At 42.1% G+C, this 23,161-nt stretch overlaps 1 protein-coding gene across 4 annotated transcripts in view; it reads right to left on the reverse strand.

The window, feature by feature from the left end:
• Positions 1–23,161, reverse strand: part of LYN (LYN proto-oncogene, Src family tyrosine kinase) — a 109,178-nt gene that overhangs the window by 43,847 nt on the left and 42,170 nt on the right. For 2 of the 4 annotated variants that reach the window (XM_059901977.1, XM_059901976.1), the window contains exons 2-8: positions 10,606–10,679; positions 7,452–7,497; positions 6,517–6,622; positions 4,312–4,410; positions 4,087–4,190; positions 2,632–2,781; positions 1,181–1,333 (exon numbers count right to left, since the gene is read on the reverse strand). In XM_059901977.1, coding sequence (XP_059757960.1) covers positions 1,181–1,333; positions 2,632–2,781; positions 4,087–4,190; positions 4,312–4,410; positions 6,517–6,622; positions 7,452–7,497; positions 10,606–10,674 — 727 coding nt within the window. In that variant the 5' untranslated portion in view covers positions 10,675–10,679. Of the gene's footprint in view, positions 1–1,180; positions 1,334–2,631; positions 2,782–4,086; positions 4,191–4,311; positions 4,411–6,516; positions 6,623–7,451; positions 7,498–10,542; positions 10,680–23,161 lie in introns of all 4 variants that reach the window. The other 2 variants (XM_059901974.1, XM_059901975.1) reach the window with 1 other exon arrangement.

Raw genomic sequence — 23,161 nt, forward strand, 5'->3', positions numbered from 1 at the left:
CGCAGTAAGAATTAATTATATGCAGAGGCATATTTAAACGATACCTTGGCTAAAGCAGTGACAACAGGAGAAAATGGGCAAAGCTGTGATCCCAGGGGCCGAGATTTTAGAGGGAAACCTCTCCCTTGCAGACTGGCTGGGCTGGGGCTGGATGGGTTTTAAAAGCTGTCTGCCCCTTCGCTTTAGAAATCATGTTGGCTCTCACTCACACAAAGCTGGCGTGGAAACCATGATCCAGTAAAAAATAGTTTTAAAAAATTCTTTTTACAAAAGAAAAAGGAATTCACAGTCATTATAAAAGCTTTAGAAAAGACAGGTGGGCAAAAAGTACCTGCTGGAGAAAGCCACTGTTATCATTTTGGTGCTTTTCTTGCCAGCCTGAGAAGGCAGTACTTAACAGTAAGGAACGATTCTCTGATGGTGGAATTTTGAGTATCTTTACAAAGTTTCTTGGTGAGAAACTGCAATACCTGTGAGGCTTCCTATTAAGCCCACTAGTAAGGTTGGTCCTAACCCAACTGTACCCTTCCCTGAGATGCAAGCACATTCCTGCACTTAATATGTGTGTCCAGAGAATCTGGTGATGAGAGAATCACGGAAGAGTAGACAGAACCACCAGGATAAATGCCCACTGCCCCCTTCCTTGTAAACATTCATCCTTGGGACTTCCCTGGTGGTGCAGTGGTTAAGAATCCGCCTGCCAATGCAGGGGACACGGGTTCGAGCCCTGGTCCGGGAAGATCCCACATGCAACTAAGCCCGTGCGCCACAACTACTGAGTCCGTGCACCACAACTACTGAAGCCTGCGTGCCTAAAGCCCGTGTTCCACAACAAGAGAAGCCATCACAATGAGAAGCCCCTGCACTGCAACGAAGAGGAGACCCGCTCACCACAACTAGAGAAAGCCCATGCGTCCAGCAACGAAGACCCAACGCAGCCAAAAATAGATAAATAGATAAATTTATGAAAAAAAAATTCATCCTGAAAGAGAACTACTAAGTCACGAGGAAGAGGAAGAGTCTAATCATGTAGGTTGTGTAGCCTGGTTCTTGGCACAGGTGGACAGAGGAAAACAAAAGCAGTGATACTTCTGAGAAAACTGATAGAAATCGGCCGGAGCCCTTATTTCTCCTGCCGTCGCCCCCAGGAGGGACTCTGGCTCCAGAGCCACACACTCACCCATCCAGACTTCCCCGAACTGCCCGGCGCCGAGCTTCTTCACCAGCTTAATGGATTCCCGGGGGATCTCCCAGGCATCTTTGTCCCACGGCTTCTGTGGTTTGGGACTAATGCATGCCTTCTCCAATCTTCTGCACAAGCCATCTGACTGCTCTAATTTGAAAGAGAAAATAAACGTGGAAAAAGTCGTCCCTTGTATTTTACCAGTATCTATAGGGAAGTCCGGACTATGAGTCTTATCATTTTCAACTTGCCAAGGTCTACGAACCTAAGATGCTTATAGGGTTATCTTCTGCGTAATCATGACTTTTGAAATTCTTAAATGAAAGACAATTTAAGACAGACTTGATTTTATTCATTAGTAATGCTAACCTATAAATATAAAAACAACAAAATGAACAGATAAACAAAGGCTGACACGTTGTCACACTTAATAGAATATAATTTTAATTACAGAGCCCATGTAAGCTCTCCAGGGCACATTGGCGGGAACTTGGTCACGTCACCAAGGGGCCCCAGTGCCAGAACAGGGCCAGGGCTCCACAAGCCCTCAACACACGTGCCAGATGGATAAATGGATGGGGGTAACAGAGAGGGAAGGAGGGCTCCACAAAATCTGGGGTACTTGCTCTCTCCATATTTTGGGACCTAAGCAAATTTTATGTGTAATCCCTTGGAGCAGGTTGAAGAGATAAGCAGTAACAAGAGTTGCCCACTACAACTGGCCTCAAACACACAGTCATGGGTTCAGCTTAGCCAGGCCATAGAGCAGATTGGTGACAGAGGACCACTGACAGGCCACTTCTAAATATTTTGGTGTTGTTGTTATTTCTGTTTTCTTTTACCAAGAGTAATACGTACTCGTGGTATGTACTTTACACACACATAGACATGTATACACTAGGAGACAGTTCTACAAATTTGCATTCTTATTCCAGATATTTAAAGATGCGTTGTAAAAATACGTACTATGCGAAAACAGTATCCATTTTTCTCTTTGCAATTCTGGAACATTAACTCTTAAACAGCACAAACTAGGTGGGAAGGACTAGGATAATTATTCACAAAGATCAAATCTGACTTTGAATGTATACTTATAGATTAATTTAGAACCAACTATAGAATATCATCCTCCAACTTTATCCAAAAGAAATATGATACATAAAACATTTTATTCAACATAGTATTGGAAGTCCTAGCTACAGCAATCAGACAAGAAAAAGAAATAAAATGAATCCAAATTGAAAAGGAAGAAATAAAACTGTCACTGTTTGCAGATGACATGATAGTATACATAGAAAATCCTAAAGATGCGACTAGAAAACTACTAGAGTTCATCAATGAATTCAATAAAGTTTCAGAATACAAAAAAATTTAATATAAATGTTTGACACCATATATTTATCATAATAGATGTATCTTTTCTTGTCTGACCTTGCATTTTCACTTACTTTGGTAATGCTTAATCATGTCACTGATACAAGGAAAAGTGATTCGTGGGGAGATGTAATAACCCCCATTGTCCAGACTTCTGATTTTGTAGTGCTTAATAACGTCACCATGCACAGGGTCATAATCTCTGACAGACAGGGAGTAACTTCCTGTGGGGGAAGAAGTACAAGCAAAGATTACACTTACATTTTGTAAGTAAGATTGGCATTATGGGGGAGGGGAGGATTGGGAGTTTGGGATTAGCAGATGCAAACTAGTATGTATAGGATGGATAAACAACGAAGTCCTACTGTATAGCACAGGGAATTATATTCCATATCCTGTGATAAACCATAATGGAAAAGAATATGAAAAAGAATATATATATGTATAAGGGAATCACTTTGCTGTACAGCAGAAATTAACATAACATTGTAAATCAACTATACTTCAATAAAATATTTTTTAAAAGGTTGGCATTATACACACCGTGGACATATTTTGCCATAAAAATATGCAAAATATAAATTGAGCATGTATATAGTGCATAATTTTAAAGTCATAAAAAGTCTACTTGACAAAGCTAGTGTTTTGTTTACTGTGAAGCTTACCAACACACTTTTTCTTCTTTGTGATGGTTTTTTAAAAATTATTTTGCTGAATTGAAAAGTTATTTTGATTTTCTTTCTCTTAAAATTTCAAGTTTTATACTAAATAATAATTTAAGAGGCTCAGTAAACATAAAGCATGGTAAAAAAATAGCCATAATTATGTCTGCTTTTATGTTACTTTTAGTAGCAAAACTAATAATTTAAGCTTCTTATTTGTTATCAAACTATAAAACTTTCACTACCAGAACATAGTACAGGCATATCTCAGAGATATTGAGGGTTCAGTTCCAAACCACCTTAAGAAAGCAAATACCCTAATAAAGTAAATCACACAAACTTTTTGGTTTTCCAGTGCATTAAAGAAGTTATGTTTACACTGTACTGTAGTCTATTAAGTGTTCAATAGCATCAGTTTAAAAAACAACATATATGCTTTAATTAAAAAAACACTTTATTGCTAAAAATTGCTAACCATCATCTGATCCTTCAGTGAGTCATAATAGTAACATGAAAGATCACTGATCACAGATCACCATCACAAATATAATAATAAAGAAAAAGTGTGAAATACTGCAAGAATTACCAAATGTGACACAGAGACACATTTGCTCATGAAGTGAGCAAATGCTCTTGGAAAAATGGCACCAATAGACTTGCTCGATGCAGGGTTACCACAAACCTTCAGTTTGTAAAAAACTGCAGTATTTGCAAAGCGCAATACAGTGAAGCCAATAAAACGAGGTCTGCCAGTAATCGACTTTTTTTCCAAAAAAAATTCTTTTTTTTTTTTTCAGAATTCTAGAATCGTTTCTAAGAATGATTTCCTAAACAGTGTTTTATAAGAGGCCTTATGTCACTTCCCACCTTTTAATGTTTCACTTTCTCTGATAAGAAAAGCTCCAGCGCTGTTCCCTGGTGCCAGAAGCTGCCTTTCTGCATCTTTCCTGGTTATATCCTTGAAAAACCACCTGAGAAGACATATTAACATTTCATGGGTGTTTTAATCCCGGGAAGGAAAAAGACGAAGAATAAACAAGAAACCCAGAGCGACAAACGGAACCATCCCAGACGACACGGGAAAGGACTCACTCTTCCGTTTCCAAGGTGTTGACTTTGGCTACGTAGTTGCTTGGGATGAAGCCTTCTCTCTTTGTCGAAAGGGATTTAGCTTTCCACCATTCTCCATGCCTGGAATAGAAACACGCATCCAAAAGGGTTTGTATTCAATGACTCAAGAACTACAAGAGCAATTGTCTTAATGTGTCTGTCTTGCAGGGTGAGGGAGGGCGGGGAAGACCCCTGGAAACCCAGAATCCAGGGAGAAAGTTCATGCTTCTTGCTAAAACATAAATACGTTCAGTGATGGAAGCAAAAGAAAACAGTCTCACGACTGAAGTGTGGGTCGCTGTGCTCAGAGCTGCCCAACGGGAGTTGGTGAAAATGGTTCCCATCTTGCAGAAACAAAAAGTTCACATCTAAGAAATGCTTTAGGGGTCCTTACAGAAACGGGAGTCAAGGGAATAAAGGGCCATAGTTCCTATGTTATAAACTCCTCTGTTAAAACATCTCATTTCCATAGACACAAGCCATGGGAAAAAGAAATAGAAAACTAGGGCTTCCCTGGTGGCGCAGTGGTTGAGAGTCTGCCTGCCAATGCGGGGGACGCGGGTTCGAGCCCTGGTCCGGGAAGATCCCACGTGCCGCGGAGCAGCTGGGCCCGTGAGCCACAACTACTGAGCCTGCGCGTCTGGAGCCTGTGCTCCGCAACAAGAGAGGCCGCGACAGTGAGAGGCCCGTGCACCGTGATGAAGAGTGGCCCCCACTTGCCGCAACGGGAGAAAGCCCTCGCACAGAAACGAAGACCCAACACAGCCATAAATAAATAAATAAATAAAATTAAAAAAAAAAAAAAAAGAAATAGAAAACCACAAAATAACCGCAAGCAGCTAGGCCTCATCACCACACTCTCACCTTCTGTGAGAGGCGTGGAGCCGGGGAAGGGGCTGGGGAGGGAGGAATGGACGGGTCCCTGTGAGCCTCAACTATGTTCCCCATCAGATTCCCACACCCAGACGGGACCCTCGTCTGCAAGACATGAAGGACAATTACAGCTGCCACCAGGCCATGGTCCACTACATGCCTGTGCCACGTTTATATATATGTACACACATAACCTTCACATCAACCCCATGACAGAGGTATTGCCGTTCCCGGTTGATAAGTGAAGACACTAAGGTGTGGAGTGGAAGTGACTCGTCAAGGTCACACAGCTATCAGGTGGCAGGGCCAGGATTTGGCTCAAGTTCACACTCAGCCAGGAACTGACAACTGCTCTCAGCCACTCAACACCATAAACTTAATCAGGGTCTCCCTCCTCCAAGCAACCAAGGGTGTCGCGGTTGGCAGGCCAAGGTGACGCCATATGAAAGATGACTAGAATTCTTGGGTTCATTATTCTCAGCACATTGCTGAGCCCTGTGGTCTCAGCAGGGCCACAGGTGTGCGAGTCAGCCTGGAGGGGTCACGGAGATGATGTCCAAGCAACTTCACAGAAACGCTGAACGCTGAGTGGGGACTCTCCCGAGACGACCACTGCTTCAGCACCACGCCCTGAGGAGTCACACCCAGTTGGACCCACACACCCAGGCTTAATTTGAGTAAAATAACGAAATAAAAATGGTAAGGGGCTTCCCTGGTGGCACAGTGGTTAAGAATCCGCCTCCCAATGCAGGGGACACAGGTTCGAGCCCTGATCCGGGAAGATCCCACGTGCCGCGGAGCAACTAAGCCCGTGCGCCACAACTACTGAGCCTGCGCTCTAGAGCCCGTGAGCCACAACTACTGAGCCCATGAGCCACAACTACTGAAGCCCGCACGCCTAGAGCCCGTGCTCCGCAACAAGAGAAGCCACCGCAATGAGAAGCCCACGCACGGCAACGAAGAGTAGCCCCCGCTCGCCGCAACTAGAGAAAGCCCGTGGGCAGCAACGAAGACCCAACACAGCCAAATAAGTCAATAAATAAATAAAATTTTTTGAAAAATGGAATTTAAATAACATGCAAACTCCACGTAGACCCAAACCTCTTAAGGCAGCACTGATGGATAAGGAAAGAAAGGGAAAACCCTTGGGAAGTGCTCACAGCAAAGCCTAACAGGAAAATCTCTCCAATCCTGCTCCTTCGGGCAGCAAGGAGGCTGGGGGCCCCATGCCCACCCCAGAGGGGTGTCTGCTTCACTGTGCTGCTGGCGGCCAAGCCAGGGCGGCAGGCCCGGGGGATGCCCGGGCGCACTTACTCCTCCAGGACTTTCATCTTCTCTCCTTTCTTGAAGGACAAGTCGTCTGGGTGGATGCCATCATAGGGGTACAATGCGACCACGATGTCTCCTTGCTCCTCTGGATCTGAAAATGAAGAACGCAAGCGAAGACCTTTGAGAATCCACAGCAGAAATGTTGTAACAAATTGTCATGGGGCACAAAGGACGCGGTGAGGCGCTGAGAGATGGGCAGCTGGAATAAAGACCTGCTTCCGTCCTAGTGGGGCTCGGGGTCCACGTGGTCCATGGTCGGTCACATACTGTGCACACCGGTACAGTGTTTGTTATCTCAAATCACATAGACCTACGACCACAATAACTTCCAACTCTAGGTTTAAGAAATGATACACCCATGCTCATAGCAGAGTTATTTACAAAATCTAAAAGGAGGAAACAATCCAAACACACTGTGATGAACGGATAAACAAAATGTGGTCTATACATACAACAGAATATTATTCAGCCTTAAAAAGGAGGAAAATTCTGACGGATGCCACAACATGGATGAACCTTGAAGACATTACGCTAAGTGACAAAAGCCAGACACAAAAGGATAAATACTGCTTGATTCCACTTAGGCGAGATTCCTGGAGTCATCAAACTCATAGAGACAGAATGTAGAATGGCGAGTACCAGAAGCTGGGAGGAGGAGGGATGGGAGTTCCATGTTTGATGGGTACAGAGTTTCAGTTTGGGATGAGGGAAAGTTCTGGAAATGGATGGAGGTGCTGGTTGCACAACAGTGTGAAGGTACTTAATGCTACTGAGCTGAACACTTCAATGGTTAAGATGATAAATTCTATTCTATGTGTATTTTTTCACAATAAAAAAAAAAATCAACAAAAACACCCAGGACAACTACTTTACAGAGGCTCTAACAGTAAAGAAACTTCCATGCTGCCGTGAAAACATACCTTTATTTTGAAACCTCTGTCCCGGTAAAAGCTGAGAGTCTGCAACCTACGAGAGAATATTTGTTAGAAAAATACGTTTTTATGTTTAGCTTTTTACACTTACATTCGTGTTGAATGTTGCATCATTTTCTAGCAGAAGCGAATGGGGTTTAGATTTGTTAATTCATTAAGCCAGAAAGAAGAGGAGTACCGAGGAGCAGTCCTGTGGAGCTGCGTCCTGACCTCCACAGCCCAGGGAACGGCTTCTCCTTCTCCAGCGGCCACGGGCCTGGCGGCAGGAAATGACCAGGGCTCTGGAGACTGGCTGCGAGCTGCTGACCCAATCAGCACCCTCCCTCTGATTTGGTACCAGACCCCTAATATCATTGGGGGAGGCAATGTGACCAGCTAAATGGTGATGCTCTCCGATTCTCCAGCATTCTATGCAGATGCGGAAGGAGTTTATCTGCAAGCAGGTCGTGTGGGGCTTTGGGCCTGACTCTCGTATTCCCTGGCCCTCTTCTTTCTGCCTAGAAGAAGGTAACGAACTGGGGTCTCAGCAATATGGAAACCAGTCACCAGAGACAGCAGAGAAAAAGAGAGGGGTCCTGGGGGTCACCTGGGGCCCTGGTGACCTTGTGGAAGTGCCACCCGGCCCAGGACTGCTGATCTTCACAACTCCCAAACTTGTCTTAAAAACTTCAGTCAGGGCTCGGTCTCTAGCAGCTGAGAACAAGTGCTAACAGATCCAGGCTTCCTGTGGCCGACCCTGATTCTGTTATGGGGACAGATGGCATCTCTGTTATTTTAGTTGAGAGGTGAATTATCAGGAAGGGTCTGGTGGCACAAAGGCCACCTCAATCACCTTTTAAATCAAATCCTTTTTTCCCTCAGTGACCGTGGGGAGGACGTGTTAAGACCTCTTGAGCTTCTTTTAGAGAAGGTACTGTCAGAGGCTTACACCCACAAATCATGTTTCTCCTTGATTAAAGTGATTTAGTGGAATGGGGACCAAAACAGTTTGTACTGAAACTTAAATTTCTGATGAAAGTCAGCCCATAAAATCTCCGGGGGTGGGGGGCATTACGTTTTTCTAGTATCAGAAAATCTTGGGTCCATATTATCCTTCAATGCTGATTTCAAGAAGCTTTACACTGATTTTTAAACTCATTTAGATGTGCATAATTAGGATGCATGATCAACTTTAAATGAGTTAGAAGAAACAAGATGAGAAACTGATTAAATCATTTTGGAAGCAGCAAGCTGATTTTCAAATATCAAAGAGTCCTTAGTTGACAAATGTTTTAACACACTTTTTACAAGACCAAAACACGTGTATGGAACTCATCGATCATCACTCTTTTTCTTTAAAATGTCTTTTCCTTAGAGTGTTGTTGAATTTGCCTCAGTTCAGCCTTGATGTCACATCACACCGCCTGTAATCAATCCAGGGGTGGATTTTGGGCACGTCTGGCCGGAGCTGGGTGTTATCTGTGGAATAAGGCCAACTGTCTGGTTCGTAAACAAGGGCATCTGTGACCACAGAAGGCACAAGGAAGCGTTCCCGGTGTGTGGGACGGAGCTGAGAGGCTTCCAACATGTTTACTACTTCTGCTTTCTAACTTAACTTTTGAACCTCCTTTACTCTTAAGGAGAGGGAAAATGGTGCATAAAGTTTGTACTGTTTTCCTTTGCTTTTCTGAATAAAGGACATCTTCTTTCATCACGTAAGAAAAATGGGGGTTTTAAAGCATGTAAAATCTATAGCACATGATACCAGAAAAAGCCAGATCCTTTTTATGAGAACTTTGAAGTCTATAATAAGAAAACTATTTGTGAGTCCAATTCCTGTATCATTTCACTTTCTATAAGTCATATTTCCATAGACTAGTTCTACATCTATACCTATTTATGTGATGTTTTTAAATATTACATTTATATATTTATGATCACCAAATTATTAAAGTTATCAATAATCTTATACATTTTAAGTTTCTATATATAAAATTACAATGTTAATGTATCTGTCTAGAAATATCAAGTATGGTAATTAACAGCATAATGTATTCACTCTTCATCTCCACTTCTTTTTAAGAAGGCCAACAGTGACTTACCAATTTCAATAGTGACATGTGACTTTGGCACACGTCAACCTGCAGCATAATGGGGAATGAGGGGGAGAGGGCTGGCAGAGGGCGTGACAACAATAACATACTTCTGGAATGCCAAGGCATTCAAAAACATGTCAGATTAGAGAAACAATGAAAACTCTTAATGAAGGCATTTGGGCTAACGTGGAATAAGCTACTTCTAGCTTAAATGCTGAGGAATTCCATAAAAACCAGGCAATGGGAGATATACATACATACATATAATGAGTGAATAGATGGAGAGGATATAAAATCTGAAATAAAGTGCATTTAAGGTTGTAATTATCCAAATTATTATTATTATCTAATTAATAATTATCCAATTAATTATCCCTCTCTCCCATGAAATGCGGCATTAGTCCTTCATCTGCCAAGCATTTCTCGGATGCATCAAACAACACATCACTCATATAAAAATGTTGGTACAGATATCTGTGTAAGGTTAGAAGGCAGAATTAGTTATGCTTTTAAAAAAAAAAAATCTTTTAATTCTCTGTAATAAGTCATGGCAACTTCAGTGTTTGTACTATTTTGAATTAATTAAAGAACAACAAGATGGGATAAAGTATGATACACCAAAGGACCTATTTTGGCTTCTGACTTGAATCCAGCATTTCCTTCTAATCTCACTATCTATCCTAAGTCACACCAGCTCAGATGCATATCTTTATATATAAAGAGTGGGTCTTCACACCAGGGATAGGAAAGGTGATTATCTCCACACATAAGAAGGTGACCAAAGCCCCCTTTATTGTACATTAAGTGGCCTGGTTATCCTGAAAATATTTATAAGCTCTTTAAAGGATTAAGTTACAAAGCATATCAAAAATTATTGGAGGCCCAAGTAATTGGCATGATTTTTTTTTTTTTTTTGCATGCACATGGTACAGATTTGGTGTTTAAATTACGCAGCCATGCTTTGATCCTGCTGTGGGAATGCTCCCCTGAGACTATCTACTTACTGGCCTTTGCTGTTTATTGGACGTTGGATCTCTCACATAAATAGTTCGGTCAGTATTACGTACTGGTTGAGTCTTCAAATCTATTCCATCGTCTTTCAGATTGTCTTTCCTTTTTGATTTTATACATCCCATAGTTCCTGTTGGAATACAAAAGCCATGGCATTGTTTTACCATTCCAGAACTGGCTTCAAGCCACCAAAATCTCTCCATTAACGAAGAGTTAAAAAGTACGCTTTTATTCTTCATTGCAGATGGTTTAACAAACTCAAAGGTGGATACTGTTGACAAACTAGCTGCTTGTTCATACATTTGTTCATTCATTCATTCAAAAACTATTTATTGAGCATCAGTTTTATGTCAGCAAGATATAATTCTTGCCCTAAAGACACTCATATTCTTGTGGCGAAGATGGGTGAATTAAAATTACAATACAATGTGGCAAGTCAATGACACAGGCTGCACAGGACGTAGGAAAAGACATCGCACTCAGGCAAGAGGAAAAGGATGTGGGCAGGGAAGTGTCCTGAAGGAAATGCTCTGTGAGTCAAAATGGGAGTGATGTCAGCCAGGTGGCAAAGTCAGTAAAGGGATTCCAGGAAGAAGGAACTTCACATGCAAAGCATTGGCCCTGAGATAACAAGGCCCCTTCAGGGAACTAGTTCAAGCTGTCCCCCTCAGGGAACAAGGACGGAAGTCCAGGAGTTGGGCTGGAGAGGGAGGTACAGCTGAAGACAAATGTCACTGTGCAAGGTGAAGTGAGGGGACCTGGGGCTTCAAAGGCATAGAATCTGCCTCTAACCAAAAGTGGCTTGGGGCCTGGGGCAATGGTGGTGGCCTTCACCAAGACTGGAAATAAAAGAGGAGGCACAGGCATGGAGAAAAGATGCTTGCAGGCACACCCAAACAATCGCATCCTGTACGTTTCCCAGTGAGACTAGTGAGCCTGGAGACCAGGAGAGACGGCCGAGCCAGAGGCACAGAAGGGTGCCGTCAGCAAGCCTAAGGCTTCAAGGAAGAACCGCCGACAGAGGGGGGGCTTGTGCGGGCAACCAGACAGGAGGAACCACCCCTCTGAATGCTAGACTCTTATTCGTCTATTCAGTTAACACTAGGATGTGTAGAGCGCCACCCAAAGCACTCTGGGGACTCCAAAGATGATTTTAAAACTGAAATCAGATATGAATAGTGCCATACAGTACAGCCTCATGGTCAAATTTATACACTGAAAACAAAACAAAATCTGTTATGAGCTCCATGAGAAGGTCTTAGAGGGCAGAGTTCCCAAACCTGAAGGCACACCAGAATCGTCTAGGCTCACCTGGGCCCGGGGAGGGGGGCGGGGGGCGGGTGCTCCCCAGTGATCTGTGTCATTCTGAAACACTGCCAAGGGGGACCCCTGCCTAGAACTTCAGAGGACGATAGACGGGTGGTTCCGCGTGGGGAAGGCGGGCGGTGGGAGCTCGGAACAGCTCCTGGTGTACAGAGAAGCCTCAGGGGCTCTCCTCTGAACTGTCATCCTCTCTGCATTGTCGCCCCAGCTCATCCTGCGTTTGGTCCTGCAGGCTTCCAGGAGGTCTGCGACCTTCACCTTGTTCATCATTTCATTGGCTGACGTAGGAGGCCTCTAAGGACAGTCACACCCCTTTCTGAAACTAGCGAGCTGTGGTTCCCAAAATAAAGGGGAAGCAAGTACTCCTTTGACTCAAAATAGGACAGTTTTTTTTTTTTTTCATCTGCTAAAGTTTCTGAAATGGAGATGGGTTTTCTAGTTGATCTGTAAATAAACAGGGGAGTTCTTTTCGGACCAGGCCCACCCTCATCCTCCAAAGAAGCTGTGTTTAAATCATCCGCATTAAAACGGTGATGCCTGAAGGAGGGAACTCGGTAGCGGAAAAGGCCACCCCGCGCGGACCCCCGATTGCGCCCCGAGCTGCGAGGGGAGGAGCCCGGCGGGTCCCCAGGACGCACGCGCGCCCGGCCCGGGCAGCCCTGGCTCTCCCCGCGCCCGCTTTTCTCCCCAGGCCCTAGCCGGCTGGGTCACTCTCCTTTTTCCAGATCTGGACCCAAAGGTTACCTCCCCAACAGGTCTTCCCAACCACCCTACTGAAGAGGTCACCCCTCTGCCCACTCCTCACGCTTTACACTCTCATTTTTCTTATTAAGACGGCCATTCCGTTACACGTGGGTTTCTTTAAGGTCAGCTCCCCAGACGGAACCGAAGCAGACGGGCCGGGCTCCCAACCTGCCCCTTCCCTGCAATGTGCCTGTCAAAGCAGGTGCTCCGAGAGGGTTCACGGAAAGAAGGGAGGGACCAAGCGCTCTGGCTGCTGCACGCGGGGCTTCCTGTGTGCTCATCCCAACCCCTCCTGCTCAAGGTGGGCAAGGAAAGGAGACGCCCCCGCCCCAGCCGTTGTCGTTTTTATTAGAGACAGAGGGACAGAGACCTCTAGCACTAATTTCTAGTTTATAGGAAGCACAGAGGTTAGAGGAACAAAATGATCAGACAAATCCACGATGTGCCAAAAGCTGGGCACCTCAGAAAGGACAGGGGAGGGGAAGGGGCGGAGCTCTATCTTGAATGAGCTTTGAATGAATGGGGGGGGGGAGGGGGGAGGACACATGGCTGGATCCTTGGGGGAATCTGAGTACGTGTGAACGTGATCGTGGGCAACTGTGTGCTTTAAAGGCGTGATGACGGTACTGCGGTCACGCAGGAGAAGGTCCACATCCGAGGAGATGCACGCAAGGCGGGCAGGGATGCAAGCTCAGGGTATCTGCCACTTTCAACACTTCCGCCAAAATGAAAAAGAGAAAGGGGGCCGGGGGAACAAGAGGAGGGGACAAATGTGGCAAAATAGTAAACAAACAAACAAACAAAATTAGTGAATCGAGGTGAGGGTATTCTTTTTTTTCTGTAGATTCGAAATTTTCAAAATAAAAAGTCGGATAAGGGAGAAAATAGGAGGATGGTACGAACAACTTGATGAAAAAAAATTTTTTTCCAAAATATTAGGAACCCCTGTAGTGTGTATGTGTGTGTGCGCGCGCGTTTGTGTGTGAAGGCAGGAGATGAGATTAGAAAAGCGCTTTGTGGGTCTTAGTTACAGAGCGCAGAGCGAGGAATCGCTGACCCAGACCTCTGAAGGGGTGACGGCGATGGTCCGAGGGCCTGCTCCGTGGGAAGGAAGACGGAGAATGAAAATAAAAAGCAGGTGGATGTGTGAGGAGGTGATATAATCCGCAGATGATCGTTTATTTACGCTTATGTCATGATTTCCCCTCCCCCATCACATGGATAATTGAGAACCAAAAGGACGTACGGTAGAGGAAGACCCCAACCCACGAGCACTGAGCTTTGAGTTTGGGTCCCTGCAATTCAAACACTCCAGCAAGAAAGCTCAGAGACCATCTTGTTGCGTCAGGGGATAAACACCACCCGCTCACATCAGGTCCTCAATTCTTTTCACTGTACGAAGGTACCAGAAAAGCACAAAACACACGCACCCCCAACAAAAACTGAGAGCACAGTTAACGTGTTTGCAAGTGACAGGAGCTACGCTTTACAATGATTTATTTACACCTTAGTATTTTTTCAATTAAACATTTGTAATTTTCTGAGCATCTCATTTAATCCTTGAAGAAACCCCATGACCCAGGTATTATTAACCCCATTTTACAGAGAAGTAAACTGAGGCTTGGAGAGATTAAATGGCTGGCCTAAAGCCATTGCACAAGTGAATGGTGGACTCACATAGCTTTACCCTAAAGTCTGTGCTTTTTCTTTTTTTTTTAAATTACCATGTTGCCCAACAATGGCTCTTTTGAAACATGCATTTTATCTCCTTATTAATAATACTAAAGAGATTGTTTTTATAGCCTCTTCTTTCTCAAAAGGATCTGAAATGCTTTTACAAAAAGTGAGTTTAATAAACTGGAAACAGAAAACTCAAGGCAGGGAGAAGAGGAGGATGCGATCTGGTACTGCACATTGCAGTACCCGGTGGGCACCAGATTTGCAGTAGCAGGCTTCCTGGCAGGAGGAGGCAGAGGAAAGCCTGCATCATCGCGCTTTCACCAGGGAAAGAGGAAGCTGACCTGGTCCTCACCAGGTAGGGAGGCCCCGGCATGAGAATTCTAAAGTTTTGTATGATGGGCTTTACATAAAGCGCTGTGGATGATGTAGATGACAACGTCTTCAATTTTTTTGTGTTTTTGTTTAACAGTAAATGAAGGCACATTTTACATGTGGAGACTTTGAGTTACTCATAATAATACCTCAGTGTGTGACATGCAAATACAACCCTGGGATGTTCACACATAAGCTCGAGTAGGTGATCTAATGAGACAGAGACAGTGGGCAACCCTCTGTCACAAAGGGAATATGAATGAATGTTCATATCAGTCTTATTTATACTACAGACAGAGATGAGGTGTCTATCAATAGGGGAGAGTCCATTAAATGAGACCAAACTGACATATTATGAGACTGAAGTGGGTTAAAAAGAGAGATTTGTATAATTTGGATGTTCTTGACCACCAATCATTATTGACTGAAAAAAAATCATATATATCAATCACTTTATATAACCAATCAGTATATACATATATATATACGCACACACACATACCCATATGTAATGTCCACAGAAAAAAGTCTGAAAGGATACCCACTACCATGTTGGTTGGGTTCTGAAGTCCACTTGTAAGGTGCACAATCGTATACAGAAATTTTCTCTTAAAAATTCCTAAGGAAGACACCACAGTTTGCAAAATATTTTGGAGTAAAGGACTGTGAAGTTGGATTGCTAAACTCAGATCCTGGGTCCCTCAATTATTAACTGTGTGAACCTGGGCAAGTGGCCTAACCTCTGTGCTTCAGTTTCCTTCTGAAAAAATGGAGATAACTTCATCGAGCTCATTAGGTTGTTACGAGGATTAGATGAGTTAAATCAGTTAATATTGTAAAGTGCTTAGAAGTATACTTAAAGCAGCACACAGTAAGAGCTAGATACATCTTTGTTAAATACATAAATAAATGTGGTCCAAATGCCAGTTTTCCCTCCAACATTGGAAGAGAAACAATCCCATGATGAGAAGCACAAGGAAACCCCACCTCACCCCAAAGAGGGAACGGCAGAAGCACATCTCCCATCTCAGCCTCAGGCTGACACGTGGGCCACTTGCATTTTCTCCCTCTCTGCCCCTCCCCTCTTTTGGGCAAGGTACCCTATATGCCATGTTACTCTGCTGTCCACTTTTATAACATGATGACCTGAATGTAAATGTGTGTATTACTCTGTCATTAAGGGAGAAGCGAAGGAATTGTGTAGTGAAAGAGGTTCCTGAGTTTGGATTTGTATAATATACATTTTGGGTAATATTTTGTTATTCATCATAAGTTTCACAAGTTTAAAAGATATTCCATCATGTCTATTTCAACCTGAAGTCCATACAAATTCACCTCCCTCTCGGCTATACAAAGATTTTTAAATCACCAATTTTTCATATTCTGAGAGCTTAAAGAAATCAAAAACAGGAAATTGGATGCCACTTCCCCTATAAAATCTGAATCCACGTTTTAACAGCGATTTCACACAATCCTAGATCTTAAAATTTAAAAACAAAGGTACTAGAATTTAACCCCTGAGAACCTAAATTTCTTGCCTCTACAAACTGCTACAAAAGAAACTATTTTTGTTTTTATTTTTATTACGACTTACGCATTTTGTTTTTTGACGACTGATGCATTTTCTGCCTTTATCCTAGCAGCCAAAAAGAAATTAGAAACATTTTTTTCCCACTTCGCTGCAACTTCCCAAGCTGAGTTCGTAAATTTGCATTGCGTTTTCCCAGCAGCAAGTGAATGACTCATCCACAAGCTCTGAAGTCTCCCTGCTGTCGCTGCCCTTCTCTCGCCTGACCTTGCAACATCAAGTGGTCGTGTTCTGGAGTAACCAGAAACATCTCTAGGGTAGGAGACAGACGGCGCGTGGGAAAAAAGAGGAGGACGTGGAATTGCTTGCTGTGTGTCTGGCGCAGCGCATACCAGGATGACACCCTGACAGATGGACCTGTGCCTGGCGATCAAAGGTCCCCGTTAAAGTGGACCTTGGCCCATCGGCCTTGAAGCTGCACTTCTATCCACCCAAGCCTCCTGCATGACTGTGGAGGGAGCTCATCTCCTAAAGAGGTTTCTGAGTTAGGGAGCCTAGAAAGAGAAAGGAAGCCCCAAGGACATGGAGATGGGTGGTAACGATCCCCCAGACAAAAGTGGCCTTGAGCTTCGAAAGTAGGTTGAGTTTGGTTCAAGGGTCATTCACAGGGACTCGTCCTAAAACAATTCTTATCCATGCAGTCTGCTACCAGTTGCATAATTCAAGAGATGTACTTTGCCCACCCAAACAGAAACCTTTTAGGCACCCTTTGATTGTTTTCCTTCTTACTTTACTTTCAAGGATGAGACTTCGGAGGCTTTTTTAGAGAAGCAAAGCCCACGGAGGAGTTGCGATGCTTTCTCCAAACTACTTATCAGAAAGAAAGGGGGTCAGACAAGCCTCATAGGTGTCCTCGGGAGGGCAGAAGAGGAGAGAGTGCCAGAACTAACTCCGCGACCAATGCCATCACTTCCAACCTAAGTAGTTGTCTTTTCTTTCGTCAATTTTCCTAAATTCCTTTTGCAAGAGATAGAATTGAAAAGGGTATAGCCAGACTCTCTTTACTTAGGCAACTAAGGTTTTTGTTTCTTATACACCGTGGTAATCATTTTCATACATTCTTGATATTTTTCCTCAGTAAAATCACCCAGAAAGCCATTGTCAACACAGTTGGAAAGCTGGTAACCCAGGTCCACCTGGCTCCAGAGCCTGGCTTTCTTACTTGACCAGCCTCTCCTATAAAGCCCTCCCTAAGGTCTAAATACCTTATGAAACAAGAACACTGTCTTGGGGCAACTAAGTCGATGTCATTTTGGTACTTGGCAATCCCCAGCTCCCAGTTCTTCTCTAGGTTCCAGGTCAAGAGCAAGGCTTTGACGACTTGGCCCACAGAGCTGCTCCTGTGGTATGAATTTCACCTCCAGTCTGTGACTAAGGTTGAGCCATCGGGCTTCCCCTTGAAGGAAGGGCGATGGGATTTAAAAGAAGTACTTTTTGATTTACAAGAATGAGAAAGAGGAGCCTGAAGAGGAGAGCATTGGAAAGACTGGGAAAGACTGGGAGAGAATCAGTGTCCAAGGGGTCAGCCATCCCCCATCCACTTTTTTTTTTAACTGAGCATCTCTGGCTTTCTTGCTTCTATGTCATTACTTTATTATTATTATTATTAAATTAATTTTTATTGGAGTATAGTTGATTTACAATGTTGTGTTAGTTTCAGGGGTACAGCAAAGTGAATCAGTTACACATATACATATATCCACTCTTTTTTAGATTCTTTTCCCATATAGGTCATTACAGAGTATTGAGTAGAGTTCCCTGTGCTCTACAGTAGGTCCTTATTAGTTGTCTGTTTTATATATAGTAGTGTGTATACGTCAATCCCAATCTCCCAGTTGATCCCTTCCCCCTTACCCCCTGGTAACTGTTAAGTTTGTTTTCTATGTAGGAAACATCCACTTTTCCTATTAAGAAGCAGCTGGGTAAGAGGGTGGGGTGGGAAGTGGCTTCAAGACTATCTGGATGGTTCCAGGTCCCCTCCCTGCTTTGTGTCTCCCACACGGTAGAGCACGAAGGAAAGGAGGTGTCAAGACAAGCCTCCCCTCACTCAGCCTGTTGAAGGTTTGAAGGGGGTCCAGGTGTTTCCGACTGTCCTAATGTGATCCATTTGCTTGGGGGGGGCGGGTGTCAGTGTAACGTTCCCCCCAGTCAGCAGTGCCGGTCCTATCAGCAGGCACACCAAGAACATGGAAAGAATCTATGGCTTCTTTCTCCCCAAGTAACACAAGAGAAACCTGCATCTACCTACATCTTGGAAAGGAGCAGAAGAAATGTGAAGGACCAAGCTCTCCTCTTAAAGGAATAGAGTCGTGATGGAAAAGAGACTATTTAAAATGGAAAAGATCTGAACCCACTTGGCAAACTGAAGGCCATTTTTCCACCTGCTGCTACTCAGAGCGCTGGAGAGAGAAGAGTTAGACAATGTGAAGCTTGCTTTCTTGCTTTCTTTGCACAGCTGAATTGCAATTGTAAAGTCTGCAAGCCTACTACACACAAGATGCAGTAGGTTCTGCAATTAGATAGTGGTGATGGTTTTACAACTCGTGAATACACTAAAGACCACTCAATTGTACACCATAAAAGGGTAAATTGATGGTATCTGAAGTGTATCAATAAAAAATTAATTTAAAATTAATGAGAGATCCCCCAGAAATGAGAGATCCACTGCAAGTATGGCTGATTTCTTCTTCATTAACTTTTCTTTACGCCTTTGTGATCAAAATCTGATACATTTTAATTTATCTCGTGTTTGCTGATGTCTTTATCTGGTTTGAAACCATTTCTTTATTATGTGCTTTAAGACACAGGCACGGCTGCAGGAAGACCCAGGGGTTAGGAGTCAACTATAACATGAATGTGTAGCATAAAAATGTAAAGCTAACCTGACACGAAGATATTTTGAAATAATGATGCATAAATACAGCAACTTGACTGCGTTTATCAGAGCTTTAATAAACCAGTACAGTTTTAATCACTACATGTATTAGAATAAGTCCAGAAAAGAAGTGCAAGACAACTCCAGAGATAGACGAGGTTCAAACACCTGGAGGTTTGGCGTCCAGGACAGAGAAGGTGGAAGAGTAACTCGGCTCTTGCCTGGAAGAGAGAGCGGAGAGGTCACGAGAGGTGCAGGGAAGTTAGGAGTCGGGACGCCTGACTGCTGGGTCCAGCCTGGACTGTCCTATAATGATGGACAAAACCACTCCCGTCTGTGGCCTCTAATCTCCTCACCATGAAATGAAATTGCTGGGCTTGGCGCGAGAGAGTAAGTGATAGTCTTCACCTTGACAACACTTATCAAGGTCTTTAAAATGTATCCACTTCCCAACACATCCTCACCTCCATAAATAAGTGATTTTTAAGAAAATAACTGGGCAGTTACACAAAGCTCTGTAGAAAAGGATTTTTATTGTGAGACTGTTTGTAATACCATCCAATTAGAAATAGACTTGTTTGACATGGAAGCAACCTAAATGTCCATCGACAGGCAAATGGATAAAGAAGATATGGTATGTGTATACAATGGGATATTACTCAGCCTTAAAAAAGAATGAAATAATGTCACTTGCAGCAACATGGAGAGATTATCATACTAAGTGAAGTAAGTCAGACAGAGAAAGACAAATAGCATATGATGTCATTTATATGTGGAATCTAAAAAAAATGATACAAATGAACTTATTTACAAAACAGAAGCAGACTCACAGACTTAGAAAACAAACTTATGGTCACCAAAGGGGGAAGGTTGGGGGAAGATAAATTAGGAGTTTGGAAGTAACATATACACACTACTATTTATAAAATAGATAACCAACAAGGACCTACTGTATAGCACAGGGAACTATACTCAGTGTTTTGTAATAAGCTATAATGGAAGAGAATGTAAAAAAAAAGAATATATGTATATATATATATATATATATATATATATATATATATATATATATATATATAGTATACAACTGAATCGCTTTGCTGTACACCTGAAACTAACACAACATTGTAAATCAACTGTACTTCAATTTAAAAAAATAAATTAAAAAAAGAAAAAAGAAATAGACTTGTTTGCCAAATAATAGGTCATTGGTTAAATAAATGTAGAACAGTTCTCGAAATTCATTTCACCCAAAGCCAGTTTTCTGAGGATTTTCATTTTACAAGATGATCAGTTTATCAAAATTTGTATCTTTTAACTATTTGTGAGGTGTATATAATTTCATATTTGATGGGATGTTTTAACAGCTTAGTTTACTGACGGTTTGTGTTAAGAGTAGTTTTCAACAGCTTAAGGGTATAACAATTCCTATCAAATGTAATTGTTTTAAAAGCTTTTGAAGATTTCTATGATGCTTTTTTTTAAACATCTTTATTGGAGTATAATTGCTTTACAAGGGTGTGTTAGTTTCTGCTGTATAACAAAGTGAATCAGCTATACATATACATACATCCCCATATCTCCTCCCTCTTGCATCTCCCTCCCTCCCACTCTCCCTATCCCACCCTTCTAGGTGGTCACAAAGCACTGAGCTGATCTCCCTGTGCTATGCAGTTGCTTCCTACTAGCTATCTATTTTACATTTGGTAGTGTATATATGTCCATGCCACTCTCTCACTTCGGCCCAGCTTACCTTTCCCCCTCCCTGTGTCCTCAAGTCTATTCTCTTTGTCTGCGTCTTTATCCCTGTCCTGCCCCTAGGTTCTTCAGAACCATTTTTTTTTTTTTTTTTAGATTCCATATATATGTGTTAGCATACGGTATTTGATTTTCTTTCTGACTTACTTCACTCTGTATGACAGACTCTAGGTCCATCTATGATGCTTTTTTAAGGAATGCTCTATTTTTAGAAACTAAGGATAGTTGAGTCTTCTTAGAACTATATTAGCCTTAGTTACTAGTAATTAGTAGCCTAATTATTAAGAATAATTATGAGATAACTGGAGAAATTTGATCATTTACTGAATATTTGATGACAGTAGGAATTATTGTTACGTTTAATAATGGTATTAAATTTATGTTGAAAAATGATTCTTTATCTTTTAGAAATAAAATTAAAATATTTATGGATGTAATTTTAGAAATAGTAACTAGTAGCTTAAATGTAATATGAGATATGTTTGTTTCTGTAGTTTCCTAGTTCATTTCTTAACTTTATCTTTACATTTTTAGGATTTTAAGCTAATTTCTAAAAATTCTTTGACCCTAGTAACATGTTTTTGGTTATGTTTGAGGCTCAAGTCTTCTGCTTCTTTCTAGAAGTTCCTCTACACACCTTCACTTCCTTTCCACATCTCAAAGCTGTTCCATCCTTTCATATCAAATGATTTTACAAACAGCTGACAGATCAACACAGCTTCATTCCTCCTTAGAATCCAGAGTTTTAGCATGCTGTATGTGTTGGGAATGTTTGATCACTTCCAATTTCTTTCTGATGCTTCTAAATTTAAATCTAAACTTAAATTAAAATTTTAGTTGTTTAACTGCACAGCCCTCAGACTTGATATGCCATTTGAAGAACCAGCAGGAGAACATTAAAAATGTATAAAGTTTCTTTAAAAAATAGAAATAATATTCAAATAGTTAAAAGAAACACATCTTCTGGTAAATTGAAACATTTGATAAGTTCATCAAATTGGCCTTTAGGCAATTGGCTTTTGTAAAATTGATCTAGAAGATGATACCTCAACACGAAAGAATACTAGTGGTCACTAAAATATTGTACATTATATTTGTTGACATAAAAAGATATTCACAATATATTTAAGCTAAAAAACAATACATTTAGCATAATACCATTTTTGTGAGGGGAAAAGATATAAATAGGTAGGAAAAGAGTCTAGGAAGAAAAATCCTAAAATATCACAATGTTCATCTACAGGTGATGGGGCTGCAGGTATTTTTGGGTTTGCCTTTTTCATCTTCCTATCATATATATATCTGTGAATAGGAAATTATATATATACATTACATATATTTAGATATATACAATTATATATATATATACACATTTTATATACATATATATATATAATTTCCTATTCACGGATATATATATGTATACACACACATATCAGAGTCTGAAGGACCTTAGGTCACATTATTATATAAGGGTAATTAATTACCCTTATTCTAAAATTTTAAAAGATTTTTTCATTTTGTGTAAATTACATATATGTATATATATTACACACATATATACGTGTCTTTATTATATATATATGTATATATATAAAACATGTAATATACACACACATACATAAACTTGTACAAAAATGGATAAAAATTTTAAGACAAGAGAATCTGAACCCATGGCCTAAGGTCCTTCAAACCCTGTTAATCCGTGAGAGTAAAGAATCTGGGGAGGACGTAGCTGGAGCCGTCGTCTTTGCTAAGATTGCTAGGAAAGGAAATGTCAATCATGAAGACTGTCACAGACCTCAGGAAAACGGCTCAGCGTCCAGGAGATGCAGCCCAGTGCGCTCTGGATGGACAGCGAGGGCCTGCTGGCTGTCTCAGGAGATAACAAGCACTCAGGTCCCCAGGTGTACACAAGAGGCAGGTTCAGCTGATACCTACAAGCCCCCTTCTCTTTGACTCCAAGAAAGTTGGAAGGTCGTGCCCAGATCCATGATGGGAATGAGGTGAGGGGCAGGGAAGGAGCTGATGAGGCTGGGGGAAGGCTAGAGGCTGAGCTGTAAGAGAGGAGGCCAGGGTCCTGACGCTCTCATGACAACAAATACACCGAAGATGCAGTGACGCCCCCGGAATCAATGTGCACAAAGCCGATCCCCATTTGCATAACTCTTAGTTGAGCAACTTCACACAGAGGAAGACACGGGGGATTGCTGAAACGAGCGGGGGTTTTTTGGTTTTGTTTCTCTTAAAAATAAAAGGGAACACTATGAAA

This window comes from Balaenoptera ricei, chromosome 17 (assembly GCF_028023285.1).
Source record: "Balaenoptera ricei isolate mBalRic1 chromosome 17, mBalRic1.hap2, whole genome shotgun sequence".
Lineage (NCBI taxonomy): Eukaryota > Metazoa > Chordata > Mammalia > Artiodactyla > Balaenopteridae > Balaenoptera > Balaenoptera ricei.